The sequence below is a fragment of the Pimephales promelas genome, chromosome 7 (genome assembly GCF_988280905.1).
Source record: "Pimephales promelas chromosome 7, fPimPro1.hap1.1, whole genome shotgun sequence".
Classification (NCBI taxonomy): domain Eukaryota; kingdom Metazoa; phylum Chordata; class Actinopteri; order Cypriniformes; family Leuciscidae; genus Pimephales; species Pimephales promelas.
In genome coordinates, this window is record NC_142775.1 from 39,732,057 (window position 1) to 39,749,701 (window position 17,645).

The window sequence follows — 17,645 nt, forward strand, 5'->3', positions numbered from 1 at the left end:
AACACCGTGTTTTGTATTCAAGTTTCATGTCAGTAAACCATGCAAAACAATTAGTATTATTGTTCGAATGTCTTGTCGTCTATGCATATGATGTGAAAAATCGTAAGGTCATATTCACCGCGAATACTGTTGGCTGTATCTTAGAAAACGACGTTTATCTGAAAAGTGTTTCAACCGTTATAACATCTGTGATAACTAATTTACTTTTAAACCTGACTTTTCTTGCGGTTATTTCAGTTTAATGAAAAACAAGCATGTCATTAAACGCAACAGTTATAGAAATCGAACAACAAATTTTCGATTCCCGTCTGACTGATTTATCCACAGTGGAGTTGAAAACAACAGTTCCCATCATTCTGTGTTCCTCCACGGCGTCATCAAGCAAAGCCGTTGTTGTTGTTTTGAATGTAGCGCCCTCTAGCGGCATAAAATCTTAGGTATTGTAGCTTTAATATAACTCTGATTGTGTTTGGCTGAGTCATTTACACATTTACATTGGCTGAGTAAATCATGGGGTAATTTTAATTAACCAGCGAGTGTGTTATACCTGTGTGACGGGGATGTAGAGCAGCTCCTGTGAGTTCAGGAGTGTGATTTTGCCGTGTGGCTGCAGTCGACCTTCTGCTTTGCTCTTATTGGCTGTTTTTTTCTCGTTCTCCGTGTCCGCCTCCTTCATCTCATCCGTGTCGCTCAAACACTCGAAGAACTCCTCTTCACTGTCGCTCCACGAGTCCCACGACTTCCCGGGAGAAACCTCAGCAGGTCCGGCGCTCTCCGGCGCCAAGCGGCTTTTGTCTCGGCTTGCGTCTGATGCGGCGTTCTTCCTCCCATCATCCCTTGCTCTCTTTCGCTCGATGCAGCAGTTCAGCATCTGATCAAAATTAAACACACGAGAAAATTCACTATCGCTTATTTTTATTTTTTTCGAGTCGTCAGTGTCACGCGATCCTTCAGAAATCATTCTTATGTGTGATATGATGCTTTAAGAAACATTTCTGATTATTATTAACGTTGAAAACTGTTTTTTGTTTTCAGATTTTTGTGGAAACAATATTTGATGAAGCGAAGAAAAACAAAATAATGACTATTGTAACGCTTGACGTAAAGAAAGTCAAATTTGTAGTTTTCTTATGTCTCGTTAGAACTACAGAAACCCGACTCGATGGTCCATAAGTGCCTTTTACCCTGTTACAACTTAATAACGATTTTGGAAACATTATTTTAAGGTAAAAAAAAATCTTACTTAGTGTTGCTTCAAGGTCCGTCACAAAATATACTTCATAAAAGTAATTTTTGTTGTTTTGTACCTTTAGTTTCGGTGTTAAAAATGACGCTGTGAATGCTAAAAATGACTAAAATTTAGAGCTGGGTATTGACACACATTTTACAATTCGATTCGATTTCGATTCAGATTCGACTCGATATTGATTATTTTGGATGTCAGTTACAATAAATAGCAAATTTTCTCAAGGAAATCAAATCTCTTAACTAATGCTGTAAACTATGGGAGTCTAGTTGCAGCCTATAGGCTTCATTAGCCTAATATGAAGGTAATAATTAACTGTTTTGTAGCTATAGAAACACTTAAATTACACTTTATATATTGTATATTGTTATATTTTGTATATATTTAGCAAAATGCTCCTCTCTAGAGTTATTTTTTCTAGCTGACTAACGAGTTGATGTGGGTTTTCTGAGGTAAATATGACGATACATTGATTACAAGCTGTTTAATTGACGTCTTTCCACGGTTGAAACGCTGATTGAGCGAATCAATGTGACATGATACGGATTTCGATAAGTTGTACTCCATCTTTAACTCACTTTCAGATGCTCATTCATGTTTATTTCGCGCTGTGACTGGTATTATTAACCCGGAAGTGAGATCAGCGCGGCTGCTTCTCCTGAGCTCCGCCAGAGCGATCTCACGCCACAGCGCCAAAACGCTATTTATGTTTTTGAATTTCTAAAGAAAATGGACGTAATTTGAAAATTGAGACTTTGTTTCATATCAATAGTAACCAAAGACAAAGATTATTGCGATTTTTTTTTGGATGCGCGCAGCCGCGAGACAATGCTCCATTCATTCAAATGAAACAGGATGACTAATCGATTCTTGAGATTTAAGAATCGATATCGGTTCATAAAAATGAGAATCGATTAATATCGAGAAATCGATATTTATTACCCAGCCCTACTAAAATTGTATAATTTTAACTTCAAGTGTGAACACATGAGGATTCACCTGCAGTTTCTGATGAAGAAGACAACACCTGAGATCAGGAGGGCCACTCGCCAGTCTGAAACACAACACAGATCAATATAGTCTCCCATCAGGCCACAGCACAACAGCCCTGAGGTGAACAGAGCCGCACGGATTCAAAGGCTTCGCTCATTTGCACACAATGACATGAGGAGATGAAGGACCGCAGGGACAGCGGAGGAACCGCGACACACTGCGTTATTGTTTCTCCGCCAATGTTATCAATGATCCGGACGCCTGCAGCTCTTTCCCAGCAGGCACGGAGTACAACAACATTACAGCACTGCCACAATTCATCACCTCCACTGAGATCATTTCTGGGCTTTTTGCATTCATTTAGATGTCGCGTGCAGACAAGAAAACAGACTCGAACCAGAGTCCTTGTGCGTGTCACGAATCAATCGACTTCATATTCATTATCATTCTAAACTATTTCCACTGCAAAAAATGATCTTACTCAGAATTTCTGTCTTGTTTTCAAGTGTAGTACAAATATCAAGGGGTTAAACGGATCCAAATGTGTAGTTTTGGTTTGAACATTTGGGGGTCCCAGCATGCTCTCTTGTGAGATTTATTTGTTTGTTTATGTTTGCAAAATGGTCTTTTGTGTTATCATCCACACAGGCACAGTTGGTTAATGCATAACTGCAGTGCTTGAAATGCTTGAAATTAATTTTTGGTATGTTTTAGCTAAACCTCAAGGGTATCCAAGATGTAGGTATTTTTAGGTCAAACCGTTCATATAATGGAGGTCTATGGTCACCACCTCAAAGAGCATGCACAGAGAAGTCTAAATTAAACATGATTTAATGACTCGTAAATGTAAGTACTCATTGATGGCCTAAGACACGAAACGAGCGGTTTGTGTGCGAAAACGAACAGTAATAATATCGTTTGTTTTAGCCACAAAAGTGCCCGCGACCTCAGATCACTTGGACGTGACTGTGATTACAATAAATAATGTTCGTTTTCTCACACAAACCGCTCGTTTCGTGTCTTAGGCCATCAATGCGTACTAACATTTACGAGTCATGCTCTGTGCATGCTCTTTGAGGTGGTGACCATAGACCTCCAGTGTATGACTGATAGACAAGAACGGTTTGACCTAAAAATATCAAAATTGAAAGGTGAAAAAAAGTGTTTACCAGGCAGAGCAAACTTGGAAAAAATACGTCAATTGCTTCTAACAGGACATATAGTTATGGTTCTCTTACCCATAGATCAGACAGTTGTTTTCCCAGCGGTAGCGCATCTCCAACACGAACTCCTGCCACAGGTGAGCGACGGTACGCACTCCTCCATGATGGAAGTTCACCACACACATGCACAAGGCCAGACGGTACGTCAGACTGTCGCACGGAGCCGATTTCAGCTGATTATAGAGATGCTGTTCACAGGGAAACACAGTCAACGCTTCTGTGAACACTTCAGATTTACTGCACAGGAGAGCGTTAAAAGATCGTAATCTCGATGCAAATACACACGTGATCTTATTTCTAAATGACAATGATTCGACTCTGCCTATTAAAGGAGTAGTTCACTTTTAAAAAAAAAAAGATAATTTACTCACCCCCATGTCATCCAAGATGTCCATGTCTTTCTTTCTTCAGTGGAAAAGAAATTAAGGTTTTTGATGAAAACATTCCAGGATTTTCTCCATATAATGGACTTCAATGGGGACCAAACGGTTCAAGGTCCAAATGAGAGTTTCAGTGCAGCTTCAAAGGGCTTTAAGCGACACCAGATGATGAATAAGAGTCTTATCAAGCGAAACGATCACTCATTTAAAAAAAAAAAATTTTTTTTAAGTTTTATAAGCTCAAATGCTCGCCTTGCTCTATTCTGTGATAAGCGTTCGTGACTCTCCTGTTCGAACTCGTTCATCAAAATGAACGAATCTTTTTTTTAGTCATAACTCAAAGGGTCCTTATTCATCGTCTGGTGTCGTTTAAAGCCCTTTGAAGCTGCACTGAAACTCTTATTTGGACCTTGAACCATTTGGTCCCCATTGAAGTCCATTATATGGAGAAAAATCCTGAAATATTTTCATCAAAAACCTTAATTTCTTTTCAACTGAAGAAAGAAAGACGTGGACATCTTGGATGACATGGGGGTGAGTAAATAATCAGCAAAAAGTTTTTTAAAAGTGAACTACTCCTTTAAACCTTTGACAAGCACAATCACAGCGAACGAATCTGCGTTCGGAGCCAGAGAGAGCCGTTGTCATGTATAGATATGAATCTTTTCAAACACACACACAGTATTATCATTTCTGTATTACAATAATTCATATTATCACAGAAGTACTGGGATAAAAGTTTATAGTTAGCGATCAAAATTGAGTATTTTGAAAGTAACTTCAAATAAAGATTGTGTCAATTACATTGTTACACCAGTAGGTGGCGACAAGTGACTGTTAAAAACGAGTCATTGAATCATTCATTCAAAAACACTGAGTTATCCAGTAATGAAACTATTTATGAGTGAGACATTCATTCATTCAAACCAATTAAAAAAATAAGGATTAAATCAAATTAATTATTTTTTTATTTAAATATGAACATTTTGTCAGAATCTCGAATAAATGCCGTTATTGTGTTTAGACGTCTGTTCAGAATCGTGATCTCTATTTGAAACAAAAAAAAATCTCTACATCTGAATCATCTCATCTCAACGATTCTGTGTTCAGACTCACGTAATCTTCCGAGTCTTTGTCCGGCTCAGTCTTTCCCCCTGGGCTGGGCTGTGTGGATTTAACATCACTACTGTCTGTTTTATCCAAAGCTGCATCTGGGAAAAGATACTGATGGACACACACAAAAAACACACATTTTAGATGTCTCAGCAAAACTGGTTTCAAAATTTATAATAATAAGAAATGTCTAGTATATATTTCCCTTCATATTTACAATTTTTATTACACCAGGATGATTAGGAACATTGAAATGAAACTTCCCCAAGAGTATAATTATGAGGAAACACAAAGGCCAAATTCCCTTAATCATCCATTACAATGAGTAAAGAATATAGTTCTTATACAAAATAGAAAGTGTCTGTAAGAAAATAGGTAGAGCAATCCTGATTTCTACCATCAGGGCAATAATTAAGAAGTCCCAATCAACTAAACTAAGATTTAACGAATCATAGAGATATTCAGCATAGATATATAGATGGCTGTTTATATATAGGCTTCAATAAATCGAGGAAAATTAGTTTCCGAAGACATCTGTAGGCTATGATAGGAAAAACTACTAAATTAAAAATATTATTTTTTGCACTTGAAATAACATTCTAGAAGTCTAATTCTATTCAATAAGTTCAAACAAGGCTACAGAATGTTATACGTTTATTTTTTGAAAACATATTTGTAATAAAATGTATACATATAATGTTTTAATGAAAAGTCAAAAATCAGCATTGTCAGGATTAACGATGCCGATTTTTCTTTCATATTTACCAAGGGTGCCAATAATTCTGTCCAGGACTATATATAAATATATATATATATATAGTATACACATATGGCCGCAGATAAGCCGATACAGTCAGAAGTGATTTACACATAACTAATCATATCAATCAATTCATGATATTTGCAATGATTGCGATGAGAGTAATTTAGTTTGGTCCGGTGCAGACACGCCAAATTGCTAAATATGCAAATAACCTGCACAAATCATCTGGCATGTTTTAATGCGAATCAAACAGCCAACGTGACTTCTGAATTAAACATCAGTCTCGTTTAGGCTAATTAAGCAGGAATGTGCAACATCAGCGCTTACAGGTGCCACCTGCAATACAGCGGTGCCAACTTACACAAGCTGAAGCCCACAGTAAAGAATTATAGATTATATTATATATTCATTTTATTATATTACATAATATATTATTACTAGTGCTGGGAAGCGATTAATCGCAGTTTGTGTTTACATAATATATGTGTGTGTACTGTGTATAATTATTTTGTATATATAAACTAGGGCTGTCAAACGATTAATCGCATCCAAAATAAAAGTTTTTGTTTTCATAATATATGTGGGTGCACTTACTGTGTATAAATATTTTGTGTGTGTATATATATATATATATATATATATATATATATATATGAAAATACACACACATGCATGTATATTTAAAAAAAATATTATTTATATATAAAATATTTATATTTATATATAATATAAATGATATATAAATCTATATATAGTATATTCATGAAAATATTTCTGAAATATATACAAGCATATGTGTGCATTATATATATATATATATATATATATATATATATATATATATATATATATATATATAATGTATTATATAAAAACACAGACGTGTATGTATATATTTAGGAAAATGTGTCATTTATATACAAAATAAATTATGCATAAATATATATATATATATACATACATGCAAATATGTCTTAAAATTGAACTTAAAAGGTGAAACTAATATATTGTATAGACTCATTACATGCAAAGTGAGATATTTCAAGCCTTTATTTGCTATAATTTTGATGATTATGATTTACAGATATGAAAATTTTTCACAATATTCTAATTTTGAATTCTGGGTTTTCATAAGCTGTAAGCCATAATCTTCAAAATTATAACAAATAAAGGTTTAAAATATCTCACTTTGCATGTAATGAGTCTATATATAATATATTAGTTTCACCTTTTAAGATGAATTATTGAAATAAATCTTTTTTCACCTGTATATCCATGCATGGGTGTCTATTTATATGTACAAAATAATTATACACACATTATGTAAACACAAACTTTTAATTTTGCCCAGCACTAGTCGGCTTCTGATCAATACATCACCATCATCATCCACTTCCTCACACTAATCAGACACATGTAAATACCCAGCATGCTCTCTGTTTTAACAGCTCCTCACCAGCAGGATGGAGTTCAGCACGTCGTTGTTAAGAGGCGACTCCTCGACGCGCTTGTGCCGCCGTATGCGCTTGCGTGCGCTGTGGACCATGTTGGAGACGGACAGCTTGTGGATGGGAACAGCGGCCGGCTCCGTCAGTTTGGACAAGGCTTGAGTGATGTCACTGTTCTCTATGGAAACATCACAGAGGTGGGAGGAGTCAGTCAATCAAACGATGCACAAAAAACACATCATATATAAAGTGATGAGAGTTGAGCAGCCGCTGTTAGAAACTGATTCAATTTAACGCTCGCTGTAAAAATCTTAAACAATCATTGTCTTTACCATTTAGATAAAAACCAAAACCCTAAAACCAGTGAAATGTGTCTCAAGTAGATGCTTAATGAGATTTTCAGCTCGTGCAGACATATGTGGTTAATTAATATCTAAAAGGAAATGACCTTTCCCTTCCTCTTCAACCGAGTTTCTCCCCAGAATCTCCTCGGTGGTTTCCTTCCGACAGCAAAGTTTGAAGAACTCCATGAGAAATTCACCTGAGGATCAAGACAAACGTCAGGCTCAACTATCCTCTCGCTCTGCGTGTTTATGTGTAAGCGGCCGCGCTTACCCAGCAAACACTGCGGGTTGTCTGCTTTCCGCACTCGAACAGACCAGTGAGGCGCTTGAAGTGGATCCAGATCGCTGTGAGAGCAGAAACACACACGTAAGTAAGTAAGTAATACTTTATTAATCCCCAAGGGGAAATTCTTTGTCACAGTTGCCCACATATATAATAAACAACAATACAAATAAAAAAAAATAAAAAATAAAAACATCTCCGTATATGGATATGTTATAATAAAACATATTCATAAAATCTAATATTCCAATGAACAATGAAATAAATAACCACTAGAATATTACACATTAATTTAAAACACACCATATTAAACAGATAATTTTGCACAGCACCAAAATATAAATAATACTTGGGATTTCGATTTATCGCCAATATATCGGTTATCGGCTTGAATTATCGGTTATCGGCCAAAGTTTTTAATATCGATGCATGCTTAATCTTGATTTAAGAATGTTTAGATATTTGTACTGGAAACGAGACAATCTTAAACTTAAATCAAGATACATTCACTTGACAGGCAAAATGACTGAAGATATTAAGTCGTTATCTGAAAAATGTGTGAAATTAAGTGAGTTTTTGCTAAAAACAAGAAAAAATATCTGCCAATGGGGTCAGAAAAATAAACTTCATTTAATTGACTCCATTGGCATATTTGTTCTTGTTTTAAGCATAAAGTCACTTATATTTAAATATTTTTATTGGAAAACAAGACAAAAATGCTGAGGGAAAAAAAACTTGGATTTCGATTTATCGGCCAATATATCGGTTATCGGCTTGAATTATCGGTTATCGGCCAAAGATTTTAATATCGGTGCATCCCTAATTTTGATTTAAGAATGTTTAGATATTTGTACTGGAAACGAGACAATTTCAAACTTAAATCAAGATGCATTCACTTGACAGGCAAAATGACTGAAGATGCTAAGTCGTTTTCTGAAAAATTTGTAAAATTAAGTCAGTTTTTGCTAAAAACAAGAACAAATATCTCCCAATGGGGTCAGAAAAATAAACTTAATTTAATTGACTCCATTGGCAGATATTTGTTCTTGTTTTAAGCATAAAGTCACTTATGTTCAAATATTTTTATTGGAAAACAAGACAAAAATGCTGAGGGAAAAAACTTGGATTTCGATTTATCGGCCAATATATCGGTTATCGGCTTGAATTATCGGTTATCGGCCAAAGATTTTAATATCGGTGCATCCTTAATCTTGATTTAAGAATGTTTAGATATTTGTACTGGAAACAAGACAATCTTAAACTTAAATCAAGATACATTCACTTGACAGGCAAAATTACTGAAGATATTAAGTCGTTATCTGAAAAATGTGTGAAATTAAGTGAGTTTTTGCTAAAAACAAGAACAAATATCTACCGATGGGGTCAGAAAAATATAATAAACTTAATTTAATTGACTCCATTGGCATATTTGTTCTTGTTTTAAGCATAAAGTCACTTATATTTAAATATTTTTATTGGAAAACAAGACAAAAATGCTGAGGGAAAAAACTTGGATTTTGATTTATCGGCCAATATATCGGTTATCGGCTTGAATTATCGGTTATCGCCCAAAGATTTTAATATCGGTGCATCCCTAATTTTGATTTAAGAATGTTTAGATCTTTGTACTGGAAACAAGACAATCTTAAACTTAAATCAAGATACATTCACTTGACAGGCAAAATGACTGAAGATATTAAGTCGTTTTCTGAAAAATGTGTAAAATTAAGTGAGTTTTTGCTAAAAACAAGAACAAATATCTACCGATGGGGTCAGAAAAATATAATAAACTTAATTTAATTGACCCCATTGGCATATTTGTTCTTGTTTTAAGCATAAAGTCATTTATGTTTAAATATTTTTATTGGAAAACAAGACAAAAATGCTGAGGGAAAAAACTTGGATTTCGATTTATCGGCCAATTATCGGTTATCGGCTTGAATTATTGGTTATCGGCCAAAGATTTTAATATCGGTGCATCCTTAATCTTGATTTAAGAATGTTTAGATATTTGTACTGGAAACAAGACAATCTTAAACTTAAATCAAGATACATTCACTTGACAGGCAAAATGACTGAAGATATTAAGTCTTGTTTTCTGAAAAATGTGTAAAATTAAGTGAGTTTTTGCTAAAAACAAGAAGAAATATCTACCGATGTGGTCAGAAAAATATAATAAACTTAATTTAATTGACTCCATTGGCATATTTGTTCTTGTTTTAAGCATAAAGTCATTTATGTTTAAATATTTTTATTGGAAAACAAGACAAAAATGCTGAGGGAAAAAAACTTGGATTTCGATTTATCGGCCAATATATCGGTTATCGGCTTGAATTATCGGTTATCGGCCAAAGATTTTAATATCGGTGCATCCCTAATTTTGATTTAAGAATGTTTAGATATTTGTACTGGAAACGAGACAATTTCAAACTTAAATCAAGATACATTCACTTTGACAGACAAAATGACTGAAGATATTAAGTCTTGTTTTCCGAAAAATGTGTAAAATTAAGCCAGTTTTTGCTAAAAACAAGAACAAATATCTACCAATGGGGTCAGAAAAATATAATAAACTTAATTTAATTGACTCCATTGGCATATTTGTTCTTGTTTTAAGCATAAAGTCACTTATGTTTAAATATTTTTATTGGAAAACAAGACAAAAATGCTGAGGGAAAAAACTTGGATTTCGATTTATCGGCCAATATATCGGTTATCGGCTTGAATTATCGGTTATCGGCCAAAGATTTTAATATCGGTGCATCCTTAAACTTGGTTTAAGAATGTTTAGATCTTTGTACTGGAAAAAAGACAATCTTAAACTTAAATTAAATCAAGATATATTCACTTGACAGGCAAAATGACTGAAGATATTAAGTCGTTTTTTGAAAAATGTGTAAAATTAAGTGAGTTTATGCTAAAAACAATAACAAATTCTTGTTGGGACTTAATTTTTTTAATCAGGCTCTCAAAAATGTTATAAAAACTTGGATTTCGATTTATCTGCCAATATATCGGTTATCGGCTTGAATTATCGGTTATCGGCCAAAGTTTTTAATATCGGTGCATCCTTAATCTTGATTTAAGAATGTTTAGATATTTGTACTGGATTGAAAACGAGACAAAAATACTGAGGAAGAACGTCATTTTCTCTTCCCATCGAGAAGCGTTGAGTGCTGATGCCATCGTAACCAATAACTAAATGAACGATGACTGCTAATGCTTCAAAATCTGTTGAAAAGCCATGCGATTGCGGCGTTTCACGAGCGTGTGAAATAAGAGTGCTCGAGCGCACTTCTGAATGTTTGTCCAAAATCATATGAAAAAACTCTCTCTGTACTCCAGAAGTAAGAGTTCATCAGCACATGCCCACACACCGAATGAGACTTGAGAAAACAGCACAAAGTGTTAATGTGATGCTACGGCTCACCGAGCAGCACTTCATCACTAAACTAAAAGGCGTAAAATAATGCGGCGTGAATCAATTTTGGCTAGGGTGTTTTTAAGGCGATGCACGCTCCCCCTCTTCTTCTCCTGAGCTGTGAAAAATTATTATGGGTAACAGGTTCTTTACGAGGTGACGAAACATGGATCTGGCACTGACATCAGCTTGAGTTGTTTTCGTGCATCATGCATATTCATGAATTACTGAGCGTTATAAAAAACGATTACATCGCTGTTCTATTTTCATCATCCACCGTGCACAAAATGTCAGTTTTGGTGCATAAAAGCAGTGTGTGTTTGGTGGAAACTTGGCAAACACTCACGAATAAACATCATTGTCCACAACGATTCCCTCCGTCAGGTTCGGCCACGTTGTTGCGAGATGCAGCTCACTGAAAAACACAGTGATTTGATTTACTGATCACTTCACTATTTATTCATCAGTCAGCAAGAAATAAACATTTCAAACGATTCTTCTTATAGGATCCGACCTGAATGACCCGGGGACACTGTATTATTCACATTTCAGCATCACTATCCTTCGATTTCTGACAGAAACCAACTTTAAATTCATTTTGACTATGTGATTGTGCGCCTGTCTGTCTGACTTGCTTGTCTGGCAATGCTTTGATGTTCTGAAAGGAAGTGATGTAATGGTTATTGACAGTCCATGAGGAGTTTGGGGTCAGTGCCACCTACTGGACGACACACCACACACATGTCTATATGTGAGAATGAGTTAAGAAATGACCTACATACAATCAAAACATTGAAATGTTACTAACGCACCTTTAACCTAAATTACCGACATGCGCAAAGTATATCTGTAGAATTACAGATCATGATATTATTTGGTGTACTGAATTATTATTTATGATTTTTATGCTAGATTTTTTTTTCTGAAAATATTACTGTATTTTTGATTAACTAAATGTTTTGGGGTTGGTAAGAAGTCATTTAAAGTGCTCACCAAAGCTGCATTTATTTAATAAGAAATACAGTAAAAAGAGTAATATTGTGAAATATTATTAGAATTTAAAATAAGTGTTTTCTGTGTGAACATATATGAAAGTGTAATTTATTCCTGTGATCAAAGCTGAATTTACAGCATCATTACTCCAGTCTTCAGTGTCACACGATCCTTGTAAAAAACTGTTTTTTAAATTTTAATATTTCACATTTTTTACTGTATTATTGATCAAATAGATGCAGACTTTAAAAAAATCACATTTATTTGTATAGCACTTTTCACAATACATATTGTTTCTTTCTATATATATATATATTAGGGCTGTGCAAAGATTAATTGTGATTAATCGCATCCAAAATAAAAGTTTGTGTTTACATAATATATGTGTGTGTGCTGTGTATAATTATTTTGTATATATAAAAACACACACATGCATGTATATATTTAAGAAAATGTGTTATTTATATATAAAATATTTATACATAATATAGATTATGTATTTATATATAGGATTTACATGCAAATAATTCTTAAATATATAAATGCATGCATATGTATTTATATATACAAAATAATTATACAGAGCACACACACATATCTTATGTAAACACAAACTTCTATTTTGGATGCGATTAATCGCAATTAATCTTTGCACAGCCCTAATATATATATATATATATATATATATATAGAACATAAGTATATTTGTTTTATTGCATTACAGTAGTGAGAATTTGGGAAAAACGTGCGTAGTTGTCATGAATATAATCTCACGTTGCCGAAAAATACTTTTCCCTTTCAGTCAATACCACTCACTGATGCATTAAGTCGGATTATTAACCTATATAATTATCTATTTATTCAGATTTCCCTTTAATGATGTTTTAATGCAGTTTGGTATTAAGAAATGATCTCTGAACATTAACTACCGCCGTGACATTGAGCACAAACGCACCTGATGGGATCTTCACACGCTCCAAAAGGAAGTTTGCCAAACTCCACGCCGCCCACCTCTCCAGTGAGAAGCGCATCAAAGTCTAAAAAAAACACACACACACACACCTTTTCATTTTATATTAACTTTGACTTTCATTTTAGCTTATGATCAAAGTAATATAGAGCAGTGAAATTAATCAACTCAGGATATACGTAGAATATTATCATCTGCCTGTGTAAACATCTCCTTAATACAGAGGTAAACACTCACAGCGCACCCAATCCACCGAGTAAATGTAATATTGACAGAGATGTTCTGATCGACACGCATGCGACTCCATGGCAACAGCAAAAGTTTCTCCAATGTATCAAATAAAAATTTCCATACTCCCTAGGAAACATTCTGCAAAATAATAATAAATATAAAATAACAGGTCAAATCAAGCAACACAGCTTCGATGTTCTTGTTTTCCAGCACAAATATCTAAACATTCTTAAATCAAGATATATTTACTGGAGAAGGAAAATGACTGAAGATGTTATGCCGCCTTAATAGGGACATTTTTGGCCTTTTCAGTTTTTATTTTTATTTTATCACTTTGCCTGTGTTAATGCGAACCGCGTAAAATTCGGCACAGGTGTGTCTTTTTATTGTAATTTTACTATTACACCACTATTTCCATAAAAAATCGTTTTTTGCACTAGATACGCATACGATTTTGGACAAAAATGGTACTGCGCCCAAACTAAATCTTACTGACAGCTCATTTTTTAAGATAGCATCCTCAAATTTGGAACACAACTTATTTATATTGATGGCTAGTCGTTTTTGAGTTCAACTTGTCTCATAACATATATATTTTATATAAAATAATGTTCATAAACTTATATAACTTAGCTATATAACTTATATAACAGTTGCAATTCTGACAGATAAAGTCGCAATTGCGAGATATAAAGTTGCAATTATGAGAAGAAAAAAAAAGACAGAATTGAGACTTTTTTTCTTACAATTGCAAGTTTACATTTCGCAATTCTGACTTTATAATCACATAATTGCAAATGTTTATATCTCAAAATTCTGACATCTTTACTCAGAATTGTAAGATATAAACTCGCAATTGTGAGTTATCAGGCCAATTCTAAGGAAAAAAAAAAGACTAACTTTTTTCCCTTCAGAATAGTTAATCTATTATCTCACAATTCGGACTTTACAACATGCAATTGCGACTTTATATCAATCAATTCTGACTTTATATGTCGCAATTCTGCGATTCTGACTTTATATCAATCAATTCTGACTTTATATCTTGTAATTCTGACTTTATATCAATCAATTCTGACTTTATATCAATCAATTCTGACTTTATATCTCACAATTCTGACTTTATAACATGCAATTGCGACTTTATATCAATCAATTCTGACTTTATATCTCGTAATTCTGACTTTATATCAATCAATTCTGACTTTATATCTCACAATTCTGACTTTATAACATGCAATTGCGACTTTATATCAATCAATTCTGACTTTATATCTCACAATTCTGACTTTATAACATGCAATTGCAACTTTATATCAATCAATTCTGACTTTATATCTCACAATTCTGACTTTATAACATGCAATTGCGACTTTATATCAATCAATTCTGACTTTATATCTCGCAATTCTGACTTTATAACATGCAATTGCAACTTTATATCAATCAATTCTGACTTTATATCTCACAATTCTGACTTTATAACATGCAATTGCGACTTTATATCAATCAATTCTGACTTTATATCTCACAATTCTGACTTTATAACATGCAATTGCGACTTTATATCAATCAATTCTGACTTTATATCTCGCAATTCTGACTTTATAACATGCAATTGCGACTTTATATCAATCAATTCTGACTTTATATCTCGCAATTCTGCAATTCTGACTTTATAACATGCAATTGCGACTTTATATCAATCAACTCTGACTTTATATCTCACAATTCTGACTTTATAACATGCAATTGCGACTTTATATCAATCAACTCTGACTTTATATCACACAATTCTGACTTTATAACATGCAATTGCGACTTTATATCAATCAATTCTGACTTTATATCTCACAATTCTGACTTTATAACATGCAATTGCGACTTTATATCAATCAATTCTGACTTTATATCTCGCAATTCTGCAATTCTGACTTTATAACATGCAATTGCGACTTTATATCAATCAACTCTGACTTTATATCTCACAATTCTGACTTTATAACATGCAATTGCGACTTTATATCATCAATTCTGACTTTATATCTCACAATTCTGACTTTATAACATGCAATTGCGACTTTATATCAATCAATTCTGACTTTATATCTCGCAATTCTGACTTTATAACATGCAATTGCGACTTTATATCAATCAATTCTGACTTTATATCTCGCAATTCTGACTTTATAACATGCAATTGCAACTTTATATCAATCAATTCTGACTTTATATCTCACAATTCTGACTTTATAACATGCAATTGCGACTTTATATCAATCAATTCTGACTTTATATCTCACAATTCTGACTTTATAACATGCAATTGCGACTTTATATCAATCAATTCTGACTTTATATCTCGCAATTCTGACTTTATAACATGCAATTGCGACTTTATATCAATCAATTCTGACTTTATATCTCGCAATTCTGCAATTCTGACTTTATAACATGCAATTGCGACTTTATATCAATCAACTCTGACTTTATATCTCACAATTCTGACTTTATAACATGCAATTGCGACTTTATATCATCAATTCTGACTTTATATCTCGCAATTCTGCAATTCTGACTTTATAACATGCAATTGCGACTTTATATCAATCAACTCTGACTTTATATCTCACAATTCTGACTTTATAACATGCAATTGCGACTTTATATCAATCAACTCTGACTTTATATCACACAATTCTGACTTTATAACATGCAATTGCGACTTTATATCAATCAATTCTGACTTTATATCTCACAATTCTGACTTTATAACATGCAATTGCGACTTTATATCAATCAATTCTGACTTTATATCTCACAATTCTGACTTTATAACATGCAATTGCGACTTTATATCAATCAATTCTGACTTTATATCTCACAATTCTGACTTTATAACATGCAATTGCGACTTTATATCAATCAATTCTGACTTTATATCTCGCAATTCTGACTTTATAACATGCAATTGCGACTTTATATCAATCAATTCTGACTTTATATCTCGCAATTCTGCAATTCTGACTTTATAACATGCAATTGCGACTTTATATCAATCAACTCTGACTTTATATCTCACAATTCTGACTTTATAACATGCAATTGCGACTTTATATCAATCAACTCTGACTTTATATCTCACAATTCTGACTTTATAACATGCAATTGCGACTTTATATCAATCAACTCTGACTTTATATCACACAATTCTGACTTTATAACATGCAATTGCGACTTTATATCAATCAATTCTGACTTTATATCTCACAATTCTGACTTTATAACATGCAATTGCGACTTTATATCAATCAATTCTGACTTTATATCTCGCAATTCTGCAATTCTGACTTTATAACATGCAATTGCGACTTTATATCAATCAACTCTGACTTTATATCTCACAATTCTGACTTTATAACATGCAATTGCGACTTTATATCATCAATTCTGACTTTATATCTCACAATTCTGACTTTATAACATGCAATTGCGACTTTATATCAATCAATTCTGACTTTATATCTCGCAATTCTGACTTTATAACATGCAATTGCGACTTTATATCAATCAATTCTGACTTTATATCTCGCAATTCTGACTTTATAACATGCAATTGCAACTTTATATCAATCAATTCTGACTTTATATCTCACAATTCTGACTTTATAACATGCAATTGCGACTTTATATCAATCAATTCTGACTTTATATCTCACAATTCTGACTTTATAACATGCAATTGCGACTTTATATCAATCAATTCTGACTTTATATCTCGCAATTCTGACTTTATAACATGCAATTGCGACTTTATATCAATCAATTCTGACTTTATATCTCGCAATTCTGCAATTCTGACTTTATAACATGCAATTGCGACTTTATATCAATCAACTCTGACTTTATATCTCACAATTCTGACTTTATAACATGCAATTGCGACTTTATATCATCAATTCTGACTTTATATCTCGCAATTCTGCAATTCTGACTTTATAACATGCAATTGCGACTTTATATCAATCAACTCTGACTTTATATCTCACAATTCTGACTTTATAACATGCAATTGCGACTTTATATCAATCAACTCTGACTTTATATCACACAATTCTGACTTTATAACATGCAATTGCGACTTTATATCAATCAATTCTGACTTTATATCTCACAATTCTGACTTTATAACATGCAATTGCGACTTTATATCAATCAATTCTGACTTTATATCTCA

The 17,645-nt window shown here is 33.2% G+C and overlaps 1 protein-coding gene across 2 annotated transcripts in view; it reads right to left on the reverse strand.

The window, feature by feature from the left end:
* Positions 1-17,645, reverse strand: part of rab3gap1 (RAB3 GTPase activating protein subunit 1) — a 53,924-nt gene that overhangs the window by 21,963 nt on the left and 14,316 nt on the right. For both annotated transcript variants that reach the window (XM_039683289.2, XM_039683288.2), the window contains exons 9-17: positions 13,163-13,244; positions 11,561-11,629; positions 7,782-7,855; positions 7,615-7,707; positions 7,175-7,344; positions 4,959-5,066; positions 3,478-3,650; positions 2,246-2,300; positions 548-871 (exon numbers count right to left, since the gene is read on the reverse strand). In XM_039683289.2, coding sequence (XP_039539223.2) covers positions 548-871; positions 2,246-2,300; positions 3,478-3,650; positions 4,959-5,066; positions 7,175-7,344; positions 7,615-7,707; positions 7,782-7,855; positions 11,561-11,629; positions 13,163-13,244 — 1,148 coding nt within the window. The remainder of the gene's footprint in view (positions 1-547; positions 872-2,245; positions 2,301-3,477; positions 3,651-4,958; positions 5,067-7,174; positions 7,345-7,614; positions 7,708-7,781; positions 7,856-11,560; positions 11,630-13,162; positions 13,245-17,645) is intronic.